Raw genomic sequence first — 16,039 nt, 5'->3', positions numbered from 1 at the left:
GTTGGGGGTGACCCCAAGTCTTTTCAGTACTTGGAAAGTACATTGATTCATTTTCTTTTTTCTTTTGTCTTGCTTCAGTTTCAAATAAGCAGTTTGTGAAAACAGTAATTCTATGAATTTGAACCTCCACGTTGCTTACTTGCCAACCTTTTGCATTGTTTTGTTAATATAGTTTTCTGATGTACTGGTTAGAGCATAATATATTGACCTACTTCTGACTGGTGATTAACAGTGAGAAATATCCTCAGTAATACAGGGTGCCTGTTCCAGACAGACAGGCCTAATGTGTTCTCTGTCAAATCTGAAATTCCTAGAAAGTCTTTGAAAAATTCTCCTTTGGCTGTTCTGGAGAAGAGAATGCAAAGTTAACTTTTGGCTCCTATATTTTTTCCCTACACTCCTGTGATACCCTTTACATAACATCATGAGGGTAGGACCTATCATCTTTACAGCATCTCTTCTGGTCATGAGCTCTGTTCATATGATGCCTCTAGTGAAACAAAGAAAGAAGGCAAATGATGGCCTTGATAGTTGACTGGCCAGGAGATGGAGGTGGTTCTGTGCTGACAGATTGAAGGTGTATGGGTATTACTGAAAAGCTGGTACTGAAAGTCCCCTAGAATTCTGCTGATGTAATGGTTTATTTTCCTTAGTTGTGGTTTACAGTAATGATCTGAAGGTATTTTATTAAAAGTATAGAAAGTTATATTTTTGAACCATTTTTCAGCGATTCAAAATGAATGACTATTTTGTCTTATTTTTCTGCCCTGCTCCTCATCTCTTTTGGTTTCTAGGCTAACCTAATAAAAATAACTCTTTTCTTAACCGATCTCCTTTCTCACACTTTCATCTCATAAAAACTGGGCCTTGTATTCAACCGACACGAATTGATGTAGTTCTTTTGACATACACTGTTATGTGCTTTTAATGAACCACGTCTGGTCTTTTATCTTTGCATATGAGCCAGTTTCTCTTGTTTATTTCTATGAAATAACAACAATAGCAGGTTGTGTTGAGTCATTCTGAAATGTCTATTTGGGCTTATCCAAAACTGACTCTGTGCCATTAATGGTCAAGACCATTCAACCATGGTAGCTCTGATCAAGACTAAGAAAAAAAAGGGCTGTGAAACATGTTATTGAATTGCTTATGCTTTAATACATTTCTGAAGTCAGGCCTTGGGTTAGCAAGAATCCCATTAAGTTAGAGTGTAGCTGAAGGAACTATAACATAAAATATGTTCATAGCATTATTCATAAATCATCTGCCTTCCCTACAACTAATTAGTATTTTAGGTGAATAGGTGCCCAGTCCAACATGCATAAAAATAAAACAAGTTGCTACTGATGCTTGTACCTTTATGAGGCAGCGGATGTACCATGATTTAATAAAATTTGAGATAGGGATAATTTCAAAAAAAAAAAAGGTTATACCCACATAAGGATCTCAAGTGTGATGCATTTTTCTAATCTAGTTAGATGTGTTCATGAAAAATATGTTGACTTTGCCTAACTTAAAGTCATGCAAAGCATTTGATATATTACATCTTAAGGAACACTGAGCACTAAAGAGGCAAATACTGCAATCTCTGCTTTTTTAATTGGGCATCAGTTGCTCTTATAAACATAGGCAGACTGACAAGAGCAAACACTGGCAGAACTAAGTAGAGGCAAAGGCATTAACTCTTTTCTAACTGTACCTCTCTTCTGTTTGGCATCTTCTTTAGTACTGAAGTCCAGTGGAAGTAGGAGAGAGAGCACCATGTAGAATGCATGATGCAGCAGCAGCTTTGCTCGCAGGGCTTGTAGGTGGCAAAGGGCATGTCCCTCACTCCCTCTAAAACAAACATACTGAAATGAAGAGGTGAAGGTTGAAGGAAGGGGGTAAAATTCATCCAGGTACAAGATGAAAGCTCACAGACATTTACATCCTGTAAGAGGAAGATCCCAAATTTGTTAGGAATCTTTATCAGTTGGCAAGTCAATAAAGTGTAAACTCTATGCAAAGTCTGAGTAATAATCTGGTAGATAATAGGTTATAAATGCATGTTGTCTGGGCTACTATCACATCTCTGACCCCTTTGACTTGTCAGAGATTTCTCTAATGATTCATATAAAGAATGTAAATTGGCTAAAGTTTCCATTTTCACCCCTGACCCAAAAGAATTCAGAAGATTCCTTTTCTGAGAGAACAAGAAATGCTTGAACAGAGTTTCTGCTGAGACTCTTCTTGAAGAAACTCTGCATGCTTTTTTTTTTTTTTTTTCCATCAGGGAAAAAAATTAACGGATTTGCAGGATTTTATTCTTAAAAAAATAATAAATCTCAGGCATGTAATGTTTACAGCCTAAGAGTAACTTCATATTCAGAAAGGACTGTCCCTCTGAAGAGAAATCATACTGCATGTTTCATAATACCAATAAAAATCTGTTAAAGGATTAATGAGTGTCAGTTTAATTATTATTATAATTAATAATTCCATCAAAATTCAGCTACCCATGTGCCAATAAAAGCCAAGTCTTCAAATTTATTGTTACAAGGAAGTTCAAAACAAAAAAAGGAAACATGATTGGCAGTCTCAGAAACTGTAGTAGAGAGGTGTTCAGCTAACCCCTGGAGAATGAGCCTTCCTGCAAGGAATGCTCTATTTTAACAATGCTCCAAGTGCTAATTCAGGCTACAGAAAAATAGACATATGCAGCCAGCAGATGGGTTACAAACAAGGGATATATGGTACTGATGAGCTGTATATAAGAAATTCTGAAATTCAATGTGCTGGTGTAAAAAATAGCTTCCTGCTCTTCCCCTCTTTAAATATCTCTTCTGAACATATACAGTGATGTAAAGTTAACTGCCATGGTACCAGTGCTGTGTTCAGCCACTCCTTCAAATATGCAGAAAAATTAAAGATCCTTAGAGTTCAGCAAAACTGTATGTGGGAATATTATATTATTACAAAACAAAACAAAACAACAACAACAACCAAAACCAAACCAACCAACCAACCAAACAAAAACCAAGAACATTTGTGGTCTACATGGTGAGCTCTGTTTTAAAAAATTGCAAGACAAATTACCATCAGTGAGTGCTCCTGTGACTTCTATGATACGTCTATGGTACTCAGTAAAGTAGGTGAGGGAGTAAGGGCAGGGGATGCAGCTTTTGTCTCTACAGCTCAGTGCTCCTCCTCTCACCTCCCCCCAGAACAAGTTGGCCTCTTTGGTAGCTCCTGTTCCCCAAACCATGCAAGAATCATAACAGAATCAGCGCTGTTACTTAAAACTTTTCACACAGAGCTCTTTATGTACCAGAAAAAAAGTAGAGTGCTGGTATAGGCACTTTCTCCTCATTTTACAGATGTGGAAATTAAGATGTGGGGAAAACTGAGTAGGTGACAAGGTTTGTAAAAGAAGGCAGTGGCAAAAATCCAAAGACATAGCTGATTTTATTTCTGCTCCTCTGCTCAGATATGTCAGTATCTGATGGGAGACATGGTGGTTTTTATATTGTATTTTTCAAAAGGGGAAGCAAAGCGAATTCGTAAAACCTGAGAAAATACTTTTCCTTTGACTTTCAACAAGGACATATTCTAAAACTGCTAGCTCATTAAATTGCAGAAGAAGGTTTAAAAGTTGCCTGTGAGAATAAACAAATGAGATCTGTAGCAAGCCAACAGGAAAGCCAAGGTTCTGCAAACGAAATGCTTTTTGCTTTGCTGCAGTGTCTGGAAGGGAGGTCACCCTAATCCCAGTTATCACCTGAATGTTTCTCACATATGAAAAATCAGCTCAGAAATGAGCAGTGAGACAATGGCTAGTGACTGTAGAAGCTTGGAAAGTTTTGCTTTGCTTCACGTTTTTCCCTAGATTTATTCACAGAGTACATCTTTGAAAGAAATTAAACAAAAATACCCAATATTGAGTTTGGTGAGTATTCTGGATTTAGGCATGAAACCTTCTTACCTCACCCTTTCTGTTTTGTAGTTTAATGTGCTTTGCTGCTTTTTCCTTCTGTCTTTTTCTTCCTTCATTTTCCTTGCCTGACATGCTTTCTTGGGTGTGTATTATTTCTTTCTTCCCTCAGAGTCCTTGTCAGTTTTAAATAGCAAAAGACAATTATTATCTGCTGAAGAGTCAGCTAGTACTTATCTTCATATTTTCTTTAGCTTCTTGAAACACTACAATCCTATATGTAGCAGCTTAAAAAAAAAAAAAAAAAAAAAGAGAGAGAGCGAGAAACCAGGAAAGAAGAGTGCTACAAAAGAGATTTGAGGAGACAGGAAGTTTTGTTCTTTATTAAAAACATCGAAATGCATCCACTACTTAGCTATTACTTGCTACAGGAAAGAATCTCCGTTACAAAACATGAAAACTAAAATTTCAGTTAGGTTCTTAAAAGACAGTGCGCTATAAATAGAATGTGAATAGTGCAGCTGGGCAGCACTATAATAGAATTTCCTTCTGTTATACAAGGGAAATAAGGATGACCTTCATAACTCACTGTAGGGTCTCTCTTTTATGAATTATGAGACATTCAACTATTAGTGGAATTAAAATCTATAACACTGCCAATCATTGCACCATATCCCTGTGGAGCCCTTCCTCTTACTGTCAGCATGAGGGAGTGTGCAATCTCTGCAGATATATGCCAATGATATGTTTACAGCCCAAGCAAAGAATATAGTTTTTTTTTCTTTTTTCCTTTTTTTTTTCTCTCCTTCTGTGATTCAGCAGTTGTGTACAGTCACTATATGATTTGACACTTCAAGAGTGGCACTGTAAATTTGTGGTCATAGAATCCCAGAATGGTTTGGGTTGGAAGGGACCTCAAAGCCCACCCAGTTCCAACCCCCTGCCATGGGCAGGGACACCTCCCACCAGACCAGGTTGCTCAAATCCCCATCCAGCCTGACCTTGAACACTTCCGGGTCAGGGGTATGTGGTATACATAAGAGAGTCATGGTGACAAGTTCCTGGTAAGATGTAAGTAAGAATGTTTTCAAATTATGCACTCTTCTAAAGGATAGAAGACTTAAAGAGAAGACCAAGCTCAGATCAGGGTGTCAGTTCATACCCTAGCCAAAACTGAGTTGTTCTGTGAGTTGTTTTTTTTTTTTTCCTGAAATAACCTCTGAACTGAATCATTGGAAATTTATTGTAATTTGTACCAGAACTGAAATGAAATAGCTTTTTGCAAAGTTGAAACCAAACGTAGCTGAGAATATGCTGGTAGAATCCGTGGTTCAAATGTAGAAGTTTTTCTTACAACCCGCAGTTATGACTGAGTTTATTCCTCACCTGAGAAAACTCAAGATCTTCAATCAGTGCATTATGCAAGCAAAGCCTTCCTTCCCACTCATTAGGAAAAGAGATAACATCTGGACAATCTAAATCTTCTTCCTTTTCTTTTCTTTTCTTTTCTTTTCTTTTCTTTTCTTTTCTTTTCTTTTCTTTTCTTTTCTTTTCTTTTCTTTTCTTTTCTTTTCTTTTCTTTTCTTTTCTTTTCTTTTCTTTTCTTTTCTTTTCTTTTCTTTTCTTTTCTTTTCTTTTCTTTTCTTTTCTTTTCTTTTCTTTTCTTTTCTTTTTTTCTTTTCTTTTCTTTTCTTTTCTTTTCTTTTCTTTTCTTTTCTTTTCTTTTCTTTTCTTTTCTTTTCTTTTCTTTTCTTTTCTTTTCTTTTCTTTTCTTTTCTTTTCTTTTCTTTTCTTTTTTTCTTCTATTTTATTTTATTTTATTTTATTTTATTTTATTTAATTTTTCAGATGTAATGAACTAGCATTTTTGTTTAGGACTCCACTGCTGTTATCCAGCAACTGACATGCTTAGGGAGTATTACTACCATGTTAGTCCTGTTCCTAACATGTGCAAATGGAGCTACATCACTTCCAAACACCAGTATGCATCTAAAGTGGTTTTGTCAGTGTATTTCAAGGTACAGAAGTGCTTCTTCTATCTTAAAGACAATAATTATTTTTTTCAAGATAGGGCTAACAGGGAAATGGAAATGTGTATTACAGTGAAGATGAGGTGCTGTCCTGAGAATTATGGGCAAAGTGAAAGCAAAACCACATCTTTGTCAGTGTCTAAGAGAAACCCAGTACCTCTCAATTAGTTTAACTTTCTAATGGGGATTGGCTCAATCAGTTTCACAGAATCTCATTGAAAAATATATTCCTCTTTTTTCTTTTTATTTATTTTTTGCTGTTCATGCGTGTACCTAGTTCATCATGGCTAATTAGGTGTTCTGAATTATCATCTTCAATTGTTACAAATGTCACATCTTTAGATGATATTGGGTGCGTAATGAAGAACTGTCATAGTTCCAGTTATCTGTGGGGTCTGTGATTGATCAATTCTTGACAACAAAGAATTGTTAACAGGGCTGCATGGTGAAGCAGTCAGTGGAAAATTCCCTTTCATAATGTTTTTATCTAATTTTGGAGCACCGCCACTGCCACACATGAAATAACAACACAATTGAATTTCTTTTTGCTGGCATTTAGCAGGACCTATGGGGGTGTGCAGAAATCAATGGGGGATCAGGAGTCTGGAAAATTACATACTTGAAGAATTAATGAACTATAATTCCATATTACATCCTCAATCACATTTTGCTTCCTTTTCATTAATGGAACTAAATTAGTTTTCTATGGACAGGGTACTTCAAAAAATGCAATCATGCTCTTGATGGGATTTAAAAAAAAAATTTAAAAACCTGTTTCAACGACAGTTATTTTTTCATGCAACATGACAGTTGGAAATTTAGAGGGAAGAACATGTATGCAGCATTGACTCAATCTGTTGAAGCAATTTTTAATGTGACAATTATAACTCCAACTCTAGTTTTCAGCCCTTTGAGGCAGATCATGGTGTTAAGGTGACTCAGACAGAATTTCTGCAAGAGTCTGGGTGAAGTAGAGACATAAAGAAGAGTAGCGACTTCAAAGGCATCCAAAATGCATTTCTTCCTGCACTGGCCTAAATCATTATACAGAGGAGCAGGAAGAGGAAAGACCGTAGTCTTCACTGTTCTTTGACGGCTTTATCCGAGATAACTGATGTTTCTAATACTATATCAAGACCTTTTACTCATGGAATTATGCTATTCTAAGATAAAATTGTAGGTGACTCTACTCTTTGCTATGCCCCACAGGCCAGCAGTAGTCTGGCTCTTCATGATTTAAACCTGTAACTGAATAAAATATTGGGATGCTAATACAGTTAAAGTCAAGAATATTCCATAGTTTAATGGAAGCTTTGATGTGAGAGCCCGTACAATGGAAAGCATGTCCTGGTATTCATGCTATAATATCTTATCTTTAAAGAGTTGCTGGAAGTTGAAAAAAATCAGAGTGAGCTTGTAAGCAAAATCAGGCTCTAGAACATCCATTAATGAAGGAAAGAGTTCCTTTGGGAACCAGCAGTAGTATTAGAAGAAAGGGTCTGATCAGACTTTACAGAACATATTTAATAGGCATTCTAAAATAACTGCTTTTCTGACATAACTGGTATCTTCTTCGACTACTTATTATAGCAGTCTAGGCTTCGTTCTCACTTTAAAAAAAAATCTTCTGTCTGATATACAGATACATGCACTGCATGCAGTGTATGGGAATGTAGCGGGATGGAAATCCCAAAAGCTGATATTTTAGCAAGATAGCTCCAGTATATTGAACTAGTTTCAAGCTCTTATATTTCTCCACTGGGACCTGGTTTTTGCATAAGATCTCAAATCAAAGATCTGATTGAACAACAGGGTCTTCTCAAGTATTATCATATTAGAAATCTGCTATAACATGAAAACCAACACAAGCACTTCTCTTCTTAAATATGGGACTCTAAAACTTGCTGTAGAGATGATGAATCCTTTCACAGCTACTGAGTTTTGACAGCAGATACATTATGCAGTACAGTGAACTTTTATTTTGTCTTACTCAGTAAGGCCTTTTCCCCATTGCATACGTATTTACTATAATCAGATATCCCAGACATCCTAATGCTACCGGGCATTCTGTTATCTGAGCATAAGTCTGAATAGCTGGGACATGCTCTTTTATACTCTTTTATACACCCTTGAAAATGCGTTGACAAATGCATAGACATATCAAAGTCTGACTGTTCCAAATGTACTCAGGAAAAACAAAACAAAACAAACAACAACAATAACAAAAGAAGAAAAAAAAAAAACAAAAAACATTGAAGACTTCTCTTTTTAAACAGCTTAATAGTACCCTAAACAACTTATTTGGTGATCTGTTTCTGACATGATTTTTCTTTCAGTGTATGCATTTTATTTATACTTTTTGTGGGGATAGGATGTGGGTGGCTCTGGAGGTTAGCATTAGGCTGGAAAGGCTGTTGCATTTGAAATGAGATCTCAGGTTAGCCTAAGTCAGTAGTGATTGAATATTATGAAAGTTGCTGGCTGCTCATTAATCTTTATAAATATATCCAGTGATAATAACCCAATTAGCACTGGGACAGATTACTGCAATTGGGAGTCTACCAACCGGCAGTCTTAGCTGAGTGCCATGTGCTATACTGTCCCAGAAAAACTTCCAAGATGGAAATAATTAATTTATACATATTCACAGCCTCCAATCTGTGGTGTTTCCTTCATGACAGGAAGAGGCTGCTGAGGCTTTGGTTTGCATTGACCTGTATAAAGAAGTTTATGAAAGATAGAATTTTTGGACTAAACTGTGCTCTATGTCTCTAACTCTGTGCTTGATGGTGGCATGCAGACTGTTCTGAGCGGAGGATTTGGTGATTAATATTTCAGTCTTGAAGCAAGTAATACAAAATGGTATAGCCATACCCCACCTCCCATCACACATGGCTCTTTGTTGAGTGCAGCTTGACCACATTAGAGAGCTTGGTCCTATTGCTGGATGAAAGAGTACTGCTATCTTTCAAATTGGCAATTTTATACCACTTTCAATCTTCAAAGCTCTTATTATACAGAAATTCTCTAATAATATTCATCAGACTGCTAGCTTTTCTTTTTTTTCTTACTGTACCAGTGGATAATTTGCTAATGATCTTATTTTACTCTTCAGAGAGCAGGGTTTTCTCAGTCTCCCCAAGAGCAAGGGTGTAATAGCTGAAACTGTTGCTACAGTTCAGGAAATGAGTGATTACGAGGTATAAAGAAGGTGATTTGGAAGAACATTTTTTTCATGTCAAGGAGAGCTAGGTATACACAGTACTTATTTCAAAATGACAGACACTATTTTTCAAAGTGGGGCTTCAGTTTGAAGGGAAAAAAAAAAAAAGAGCTGTTTTCTTTTTTTCCCCATTGAAAGTTGGGTGACAAAATATTGACAAAACCTGGCTGACTGATTTCAGTTTCAGAAAAACGTACAGGATACTGAATATTTGAAAACCAAATCATGTGCAACATAAGTGTGTAATAATCAGTTACCCTGTTTTGTGGCAGTATGGTACATACAGTATTGCTGTGAGTACATTCGTGAACTACATCAGAGAGATTCCCCATATTCCTGATGTTTTCTGGGCTCAATCAGTCTCATACGTGTGTCTTCTCCAGACAGTGTTTCAAGAGCTGAACCCACAAATCTGCTGCCTTACAAGTGCCGTGGGGTGGGAAAACGGCCAGAACAGTGCTGCCGTGTAGCTGCTCTCCGGGCTGGGGTGAAGGTTTCTTGGGAAACTGTCTTGGTGTTACTGTCTGTTCCAAATCTGGTTCATCACATGAGTGGGGTGGCAGATTTGGTATGTGCAACTGTGCAACCTGTTTGAAAAGGAAAAGAGAGAAATAGAGAAAATACTGCCTCTGTGATAGTCAGTGGGAGTTCTTCCATAAATACAGGGCTTGGATTAGACCATTTGCTCTAGATCATCACACAAATGAGACTCTATTTTATAGCTAGTTGAAGAAGGGAACTTGCAAACTCAAAATAAGATGTCTATTTTGTCTATCTGCTTACAAATGTCACCACCTGCTACTGGAAAAATGACATCCTTCCTCTCCTTGTACTTAATTTTTTTTCTTCAGAAGTGAAAATATAAAGTCCTTTCAGTAACTTCTTTCTATAGAACAGTATTTCATTTTTTATGCCTTTCTAGTACAGCATCAAACAGAACTTCATTAGTGCTGTTAATGTTCCGTATAGCCCACTGATATACCATAGCCACTGGCCAAGCAAAACTTCAATCAGATTTTTTTTTCCTGTTGTCAGCTCACACCTCTGACTGAGCAGCTGCAAGATGATTCATCGGAGAACGTTTCACCATAGGACAGAGAAAAATTATTTCTGGCTGATTTTTCCATACTAATAAGATCATTTCAGTTGTAGAGACTTTTGCAGCACGTCCTGAGCCATGCTATGCCCATTTGAAAATAGAAATCCTTTTATCCAAATGTCAAGAAAATTTTCCATGAAATCATTTATTTGGCTCTGCAAAATATGTCTCTGCTGTGATTTCTTAACAGAATTGTGACTTTAACAGAGTTTTGTCCCATTACAGAGAAAGTCTGCTAGAATTAATAATGAATGTTAGTTGAGAGATTTAGCACAAAATGTTGTGCATAAGGAACATTTATGTTCTGAAACCCACCAACACATGCTGTATAATATCATTTGCCTACAAAGTTGGTGTGAGAATTTTTTATTTATTTATTATTTACTCTATTTGCTGCAAAATCATGTAAGGAATAATGGATTTTTCACTGTCCATGCAGCAATGGTTCCAATGGAATGATTTCAGGCAAACAAGCTGTCAAGAATATGACATTTCTTAAGGACCAACAGTGTGCTTCCATCAATGCTTTTTATGGTAGGCACTCCTATATAACTCCACTCAACTTTGCATGCCACCATAACAAATCAGAAGAGTGTATTTCTTTGTTTATTGGCATCTGTAAAAGCTTTTCATCTCAAGCACTATTTCTTGTGATACGGGTTTGTCAGCTAGTTTGCAAATAAATACAAAAAAACCTGCTTTTGTTGTCAGTTTACCAATACTGACATGACATTCAAGGCTTGTTTTTCCTGAATAATCAGTAAGTGAGTTCAGTAGAATGCATTCAGCCTGCGCCTGCAATACTGTGCACGTAATTATAAAACTTACAGATTCACAAATAAATTGTCCTGAAGAGAGGAACACAGGCCTTCTTTAATTAATATCTGTTCCTATGACCTATATAGCACTCTTTCCTCTACCTCATCACCAATAAATAAATTCAATTTTCCAAAAGAAGACATATGCTATCTGGTTTCTTAATGCATGTTATTAAGTAGCATTAAGAAGCAATCACATGCTTCATTGATTCTCTGGGGACTGTGGCTCTGACCACCCCCAGCAAGTTATCTTGTACTGAGCAGATGATCCCAAACCTATAGGATGATAGCATAGGTTCTGTCCAGGCAGGTAAGCTGTCTCCCAGACTGAATGTACCCCAATGGTAAGGGATCTTCTAGATTGCAGTCCTCCTTTCTTTTCCTTTCCCTTTTCGTAAGCAATCTGTGGGTATGTGAACAAATACCTGTAGATAAGGCACAGACTGCAAACCAACCTTTTCTCACTACAGCAACATAATTTCCATCAGTCTTCCTCTGATCTCTCAAACACTTCTGAAGTCCCACTGGCTCCTGGCTGCTCACAAGAAAAAGGCCAGAGTTTATACTGATTTAGAGAGAGACACACTGAGCAGCTGAAGGTTGCAAAGGTTTGGCATTTCTCAGTCCTGCAGCAGGAGTAGTTACATGATTATACTGCACGTCACAGTGGAGTTGAAAATTCTGTGTTTTAAACCAATTGAGACTTAGGACTTAATTTGTGGTACACAAAACTAAGAAGGACTGTGGGCAGTATTTTGACATATGTCACGTATAGCTCAGTGGTCACATCACATCTCTCCTCTGTAGTCACATCCCAGAGGATACTAGATCAACTGCTGAGGTACTTCTGAGGGTTTGAGTCTTAATTCAAATTGTTTTTTCAGTTCTCAGATTCCTGGCTGAATTCCTACCTTGGCCAGCATGGCAAGTACATTGAGGGTTTGTTCAGTATTCAAAGGCATGGGGTTATTTTAGAGCTTTTTGTTTCTGAAGGAAGTTTGTGTGTGTATTTTGTCTCCCTCTGTGCCTGTTTCATTGGCACCTCTCAGTCAACTTGCTGTTCCATTAGGTATGCTACCTTTCATATAAAACAATGATAACGTGATAAATCTGATAATGAAGGACCCATTTTTATCTCTGTCTGACTACATGCTCCTGAAGTTCCCTACCTGTTAACAGAACTCATATTCTGGGACCTATTCATTAATATAGCCTACTGCTTAACTGAAGGCACTAGAAATGAAAATGTGGCAAAGTTCTCTACTTTGCTAAATCCGTGAGTTCAGGTATCTGCAGGACATGCCTTCGTGGATACTGGATCTAGTGAGTGTGTCAGGAAATTCATTCTACCGTGGGTTGTTACTGTAATGTTTAGTTACTAGAAGTGTTTGTTTAAAGAAATGAGCATCCCAAAGAAATTATCAGGAGAAGGCATTGTATTTCATCTTTAGGATCTAAGCTTTGGTTTGGAATCCCAGCTGCTCTTTTTGATAGTGAGAGAAGAGATCACAGTCAGTTATGCTGAGAGTCAGCAGCATAATGATGTAAGTCAGCAGGAACTCCACGAGACAGGGAAGTCCTACTGACCTAACATCAGTGTTACCAAGGACCACAGCAAACATTTAATGTTTTGATATGGCACCAGAAAAAAAAAAAAAGAAAAAAAAAAAGCTTTATCAGGCAGCTTATAATCAAAGGGTTAACATCTTATTTGAAGTGGGATCCAATTCCTTCCTTCATACTGTGGGCAATTTACACAGAAGACAGACTACCTAGCACGTACTGTGAAGAAATGAGTTGCTAATATGTAAACAGTAAACTGAGATCAGCAAAACTCCAGTTAGCAGGGCCAATAGTGTTAGCCAAGAACTTTTATGGAAATTATTTAAAATTTTACAATAAATAAGTAAAAATTCAAGTGGCAATAATCAGAATACTTCTGTGAAACCCAGAAATAACAGAGACATTGTTTTTCCGTCAGATGAATGCATTAATTTCTTCTGTGTGAATTTTCTCTCCTTTTTTGTTGTTCTTTTGAACCAGACATTGACGAATGCTCAGATGGCTTTGTTCAGTGCGACAGCCGAGCTAACTGCATTAACCTGCCTGGGTGGTACCACTGTGAGTGCAGAGATGGCTATCATGACAATGGGATGTTTTCACCAAGTGGGGAATCCTGTGAAGGTCAGTATCTAAGAAGGGTCGGGTAGTGTTATGGCTTGCATTACAGTGGTGTCTAGTATCTCAAGCTGTTGCAGACAAGTATTGTCTCGGGCACTGTTATCAACGAAAGTTAAACCTTGGCCAAAGAAATCATTGTCTAAATAAGCATCGTAAGCAAAAGGCAAAAGAAAATAAAGTATGAATATTTCTAATTTCTATGTGGAGCATTAGTGGCTATTTCTATGACTTGCTAAGATAATATGCAGTCAGGCACTGTGCTTAAGAGTCTCACTGGCCTGACATCTGCTTCTGTGCATTAGTGATTTCCCACAGGCTGATAGTAAGCACTGTAATCTGTCACTCCACAGTAATCTGTTTATATGTCAGATTCTTTATGTGTATAAATGAGCCTCAATCCAGACCCCAGTTTTTCCACTTCATTCCTCTTACACTGAAATAACCTGTGATGAAAATATTTCCTGTTGCAAAGAATGATTTTGCAGCCCTAACACTGTTACCCACACTCCCTGCTTTCTCCGTGCTGTCTCTGAATGCTTAAATATTCAGTGCTCACACAGTGTAAGCTTTCCCATCTTACTGTTTAAACTCACATTGGTGGGCTGCATTAGTCCCAAAGGGAAAGAATTGAATTAATTTCACTAAGGCAGACACACAGACAGTTCTCCAGGAGTGAGAATGACCTTTTCGGTATCCCCATCATCAATACTTTATTTCAACACATTTTCACCACAGCTGAAAGCCTGTATTCCCAGGAGGAATCAGTGATTTGAATCAGCCACTGCTTTCATAAGTTCAGCTTTCTTTGTCAAGAACTAACTAAATGTCAGTGTTAGCTGGCCAGGTGTTAGGACAGGAAGGTGCAAAGACTTCTGAAGAAGTTGTGATGATGACAGTGAAAAGATGTGATGCTTCTGATTGCAACGTCACCCTTCTGTCACTCATGGCACAGGTACCCTGGCCAGGCATTTATGGAAATGTTCTCAATACCCCAGGTTTTATCTTCAACATCAATACAGTATTTGTCTTGTGGGCTGAACCTTCAGGTTTGGCATGTGCCTTGTCAAGAAATCTGAGATGTAAAATGTAACTAAAGGTATGATGCTTTTAACAGTACCTCTGTTGTTAAGATGTATGCAAAGCAATGATTAAGCAACAATTTGTAAGGAAAAGAAAAACCAAGGAAAAAGAAATATGGAGACTGCCACATGTATGCAAAAGTATCAGTTATTAGCATGCTTTGGCATTTTCTACAAAGTTTCAGCAGCACATATTAAACATAGGCAGAATATAACATAATTAGAATTAGTTCACAGATGCCAGGAAAACATCTTCATTGCTGATAACTTTAGTCACAATCAGTGGGAACACTTTCCATTTGATCAATTGCAGCTCCAAATTTTGGAATATTTGGAGATAGGGAGGAAAATTGGATATTTTATTAGTCTCACTGCATCACTTTTTATAGTATTGAAGCCTGTGACATTGCCTCTCAAACAGAAAGACAGTTTGGAAAGTTGAACTTTCAGCAGCAGAGTACAGCAGTGCAAAAGCAATTGGTTTCTCCCTTGTCAGATCTTTCCACTGTGAGAGTTACCCCTACTGGGTTTAAAGGCAGTCTGGCCATTTCTTATGTCACTTCTTCAGTATCCCCTGTGTTAGAGGTGATTAGATTGAGCTGTTGGTGGATGGCCTTTCAGGCACTCACTGTAACAACACCGAAGTAATGGGAAATGCAGCTGTAGGGCTTCAACCTCTTACTAGCACTTGCTGCTTTTCCCTTGGAAATAGAATTATGTTGTTTATCATCTTATTTCCAGAAAACTGGTGAAAGATCAGCTACTTAGTCTTTGAGAATTGCATGGGTTTGGGAAGTCTTAAATTTTATATATATATATATATGTAAATAGAGAATTCAGCATAGTATATTACCTGGTACCTTCCTCTTCAACCCCTCACAGCTTTTCTTTAGAGTTTCTTTACTGAGTCATGTTGGTGCTCTGGCAGTTGTCTCAAGAACCATTTCATAAAAGAGATCTTGGCTGAGATAGTAGATACCACAGCCTCAAGCTTCATTGCATTCAAAAACTGAAACCACTGAAGACAAAATCCTCAAATAAGAACATTCAGGCCCAGTTAACATTTACTCTGCAGTTCTGTGTAAGATCCTAATTCCTTTGAATTTGTCCCCTGCAATGTCTAAAAGCTTTCAAGATCAGTTGAAGAGAGAGGCTGTATTGGTTTGTATGAGAAGTAGTGGCGGTTATATCTCATTGGCTCTTGGACATTTTGCATACTCCCATGTCAGAAGAGTAGCTCACCTAATTAATGAACTCCCATTGGACTTGCCAAGAGTATCTGGCAGGTACCAGCTGTTGTTGATACAGAATATAAGAGAGAATATCTTCACTCTCCACGGGTATCAGATTCTTTAAATGAGACAGGTGCAAATGAACAGGTTGGAAAGCATCAATCCAGAATGCCCCAGCCAATTCAAAAAGCATGTCTTTGGTTGCGAGAGTTTACCTGTATATGAACTTACACTTTACAAGTTCTGTTTTGAAATGTCTTGTAACATTCTTTAGTACCACTGCTGTCCTGCTTCAAGAAGTAGAATCACTTCCTTCCCTGTGTGATAGCACAGGCTGCCTGACAACGCAGAGGGCTAGGGCTCCCTGTGATTTTTTTTCCCCACTACCGAGAATAATGAGGCTACAAGGATGCTCTCTGTTCTTAACCAATGAACAAAGTCCAAACTGGTCAATTCTGTACATAAGT

At 37.6% G+C, this 16,039-nt stretch overlaps 1 protein-coding gene across 1 annotated transcript in view; it reads left to right on the top strand.

Annotated features, from left to right (window-relative positions):
• The window catches only part of NELL2 (neural EGFL like 2), a 147,992-nt gene that overhangs the window by 119,001 nt on the left and 12,952 nt on the right, over window positions 1-16,039 (top strand). Inside the window, exon 16 of the mRNA XM_048065825.2 lies at window positions 13,124-13,264. Within this exon, the coding sequence (XP_047921782.1) occupies window positions 13,124-13,264 (141 nt within the window). The remainder of the gene's footprint in view (window positions 1-13,123; window positions 13,265-16,039) is intronic.

Source organism: Anser cygnoides, chromosome 1 (assembly GCF_040182565.1).
Source record: "Anser cygnoides isolate HZ-2024a breed goose chromosome 1, Taihu_goose_T2T_genome, whole genome shotgun sequence".
Lineage (NCBI taxonomy): Eukaryota > Metazoa > Chordata > Aves > Anseriformes > Anatidae > Anser > Anser cygnoides.
The sequence above is the reverse complement of the archived record's forward strand: the minus strand, read 5'-3'. Positions and strand labels throughout refer to the sequence as shown.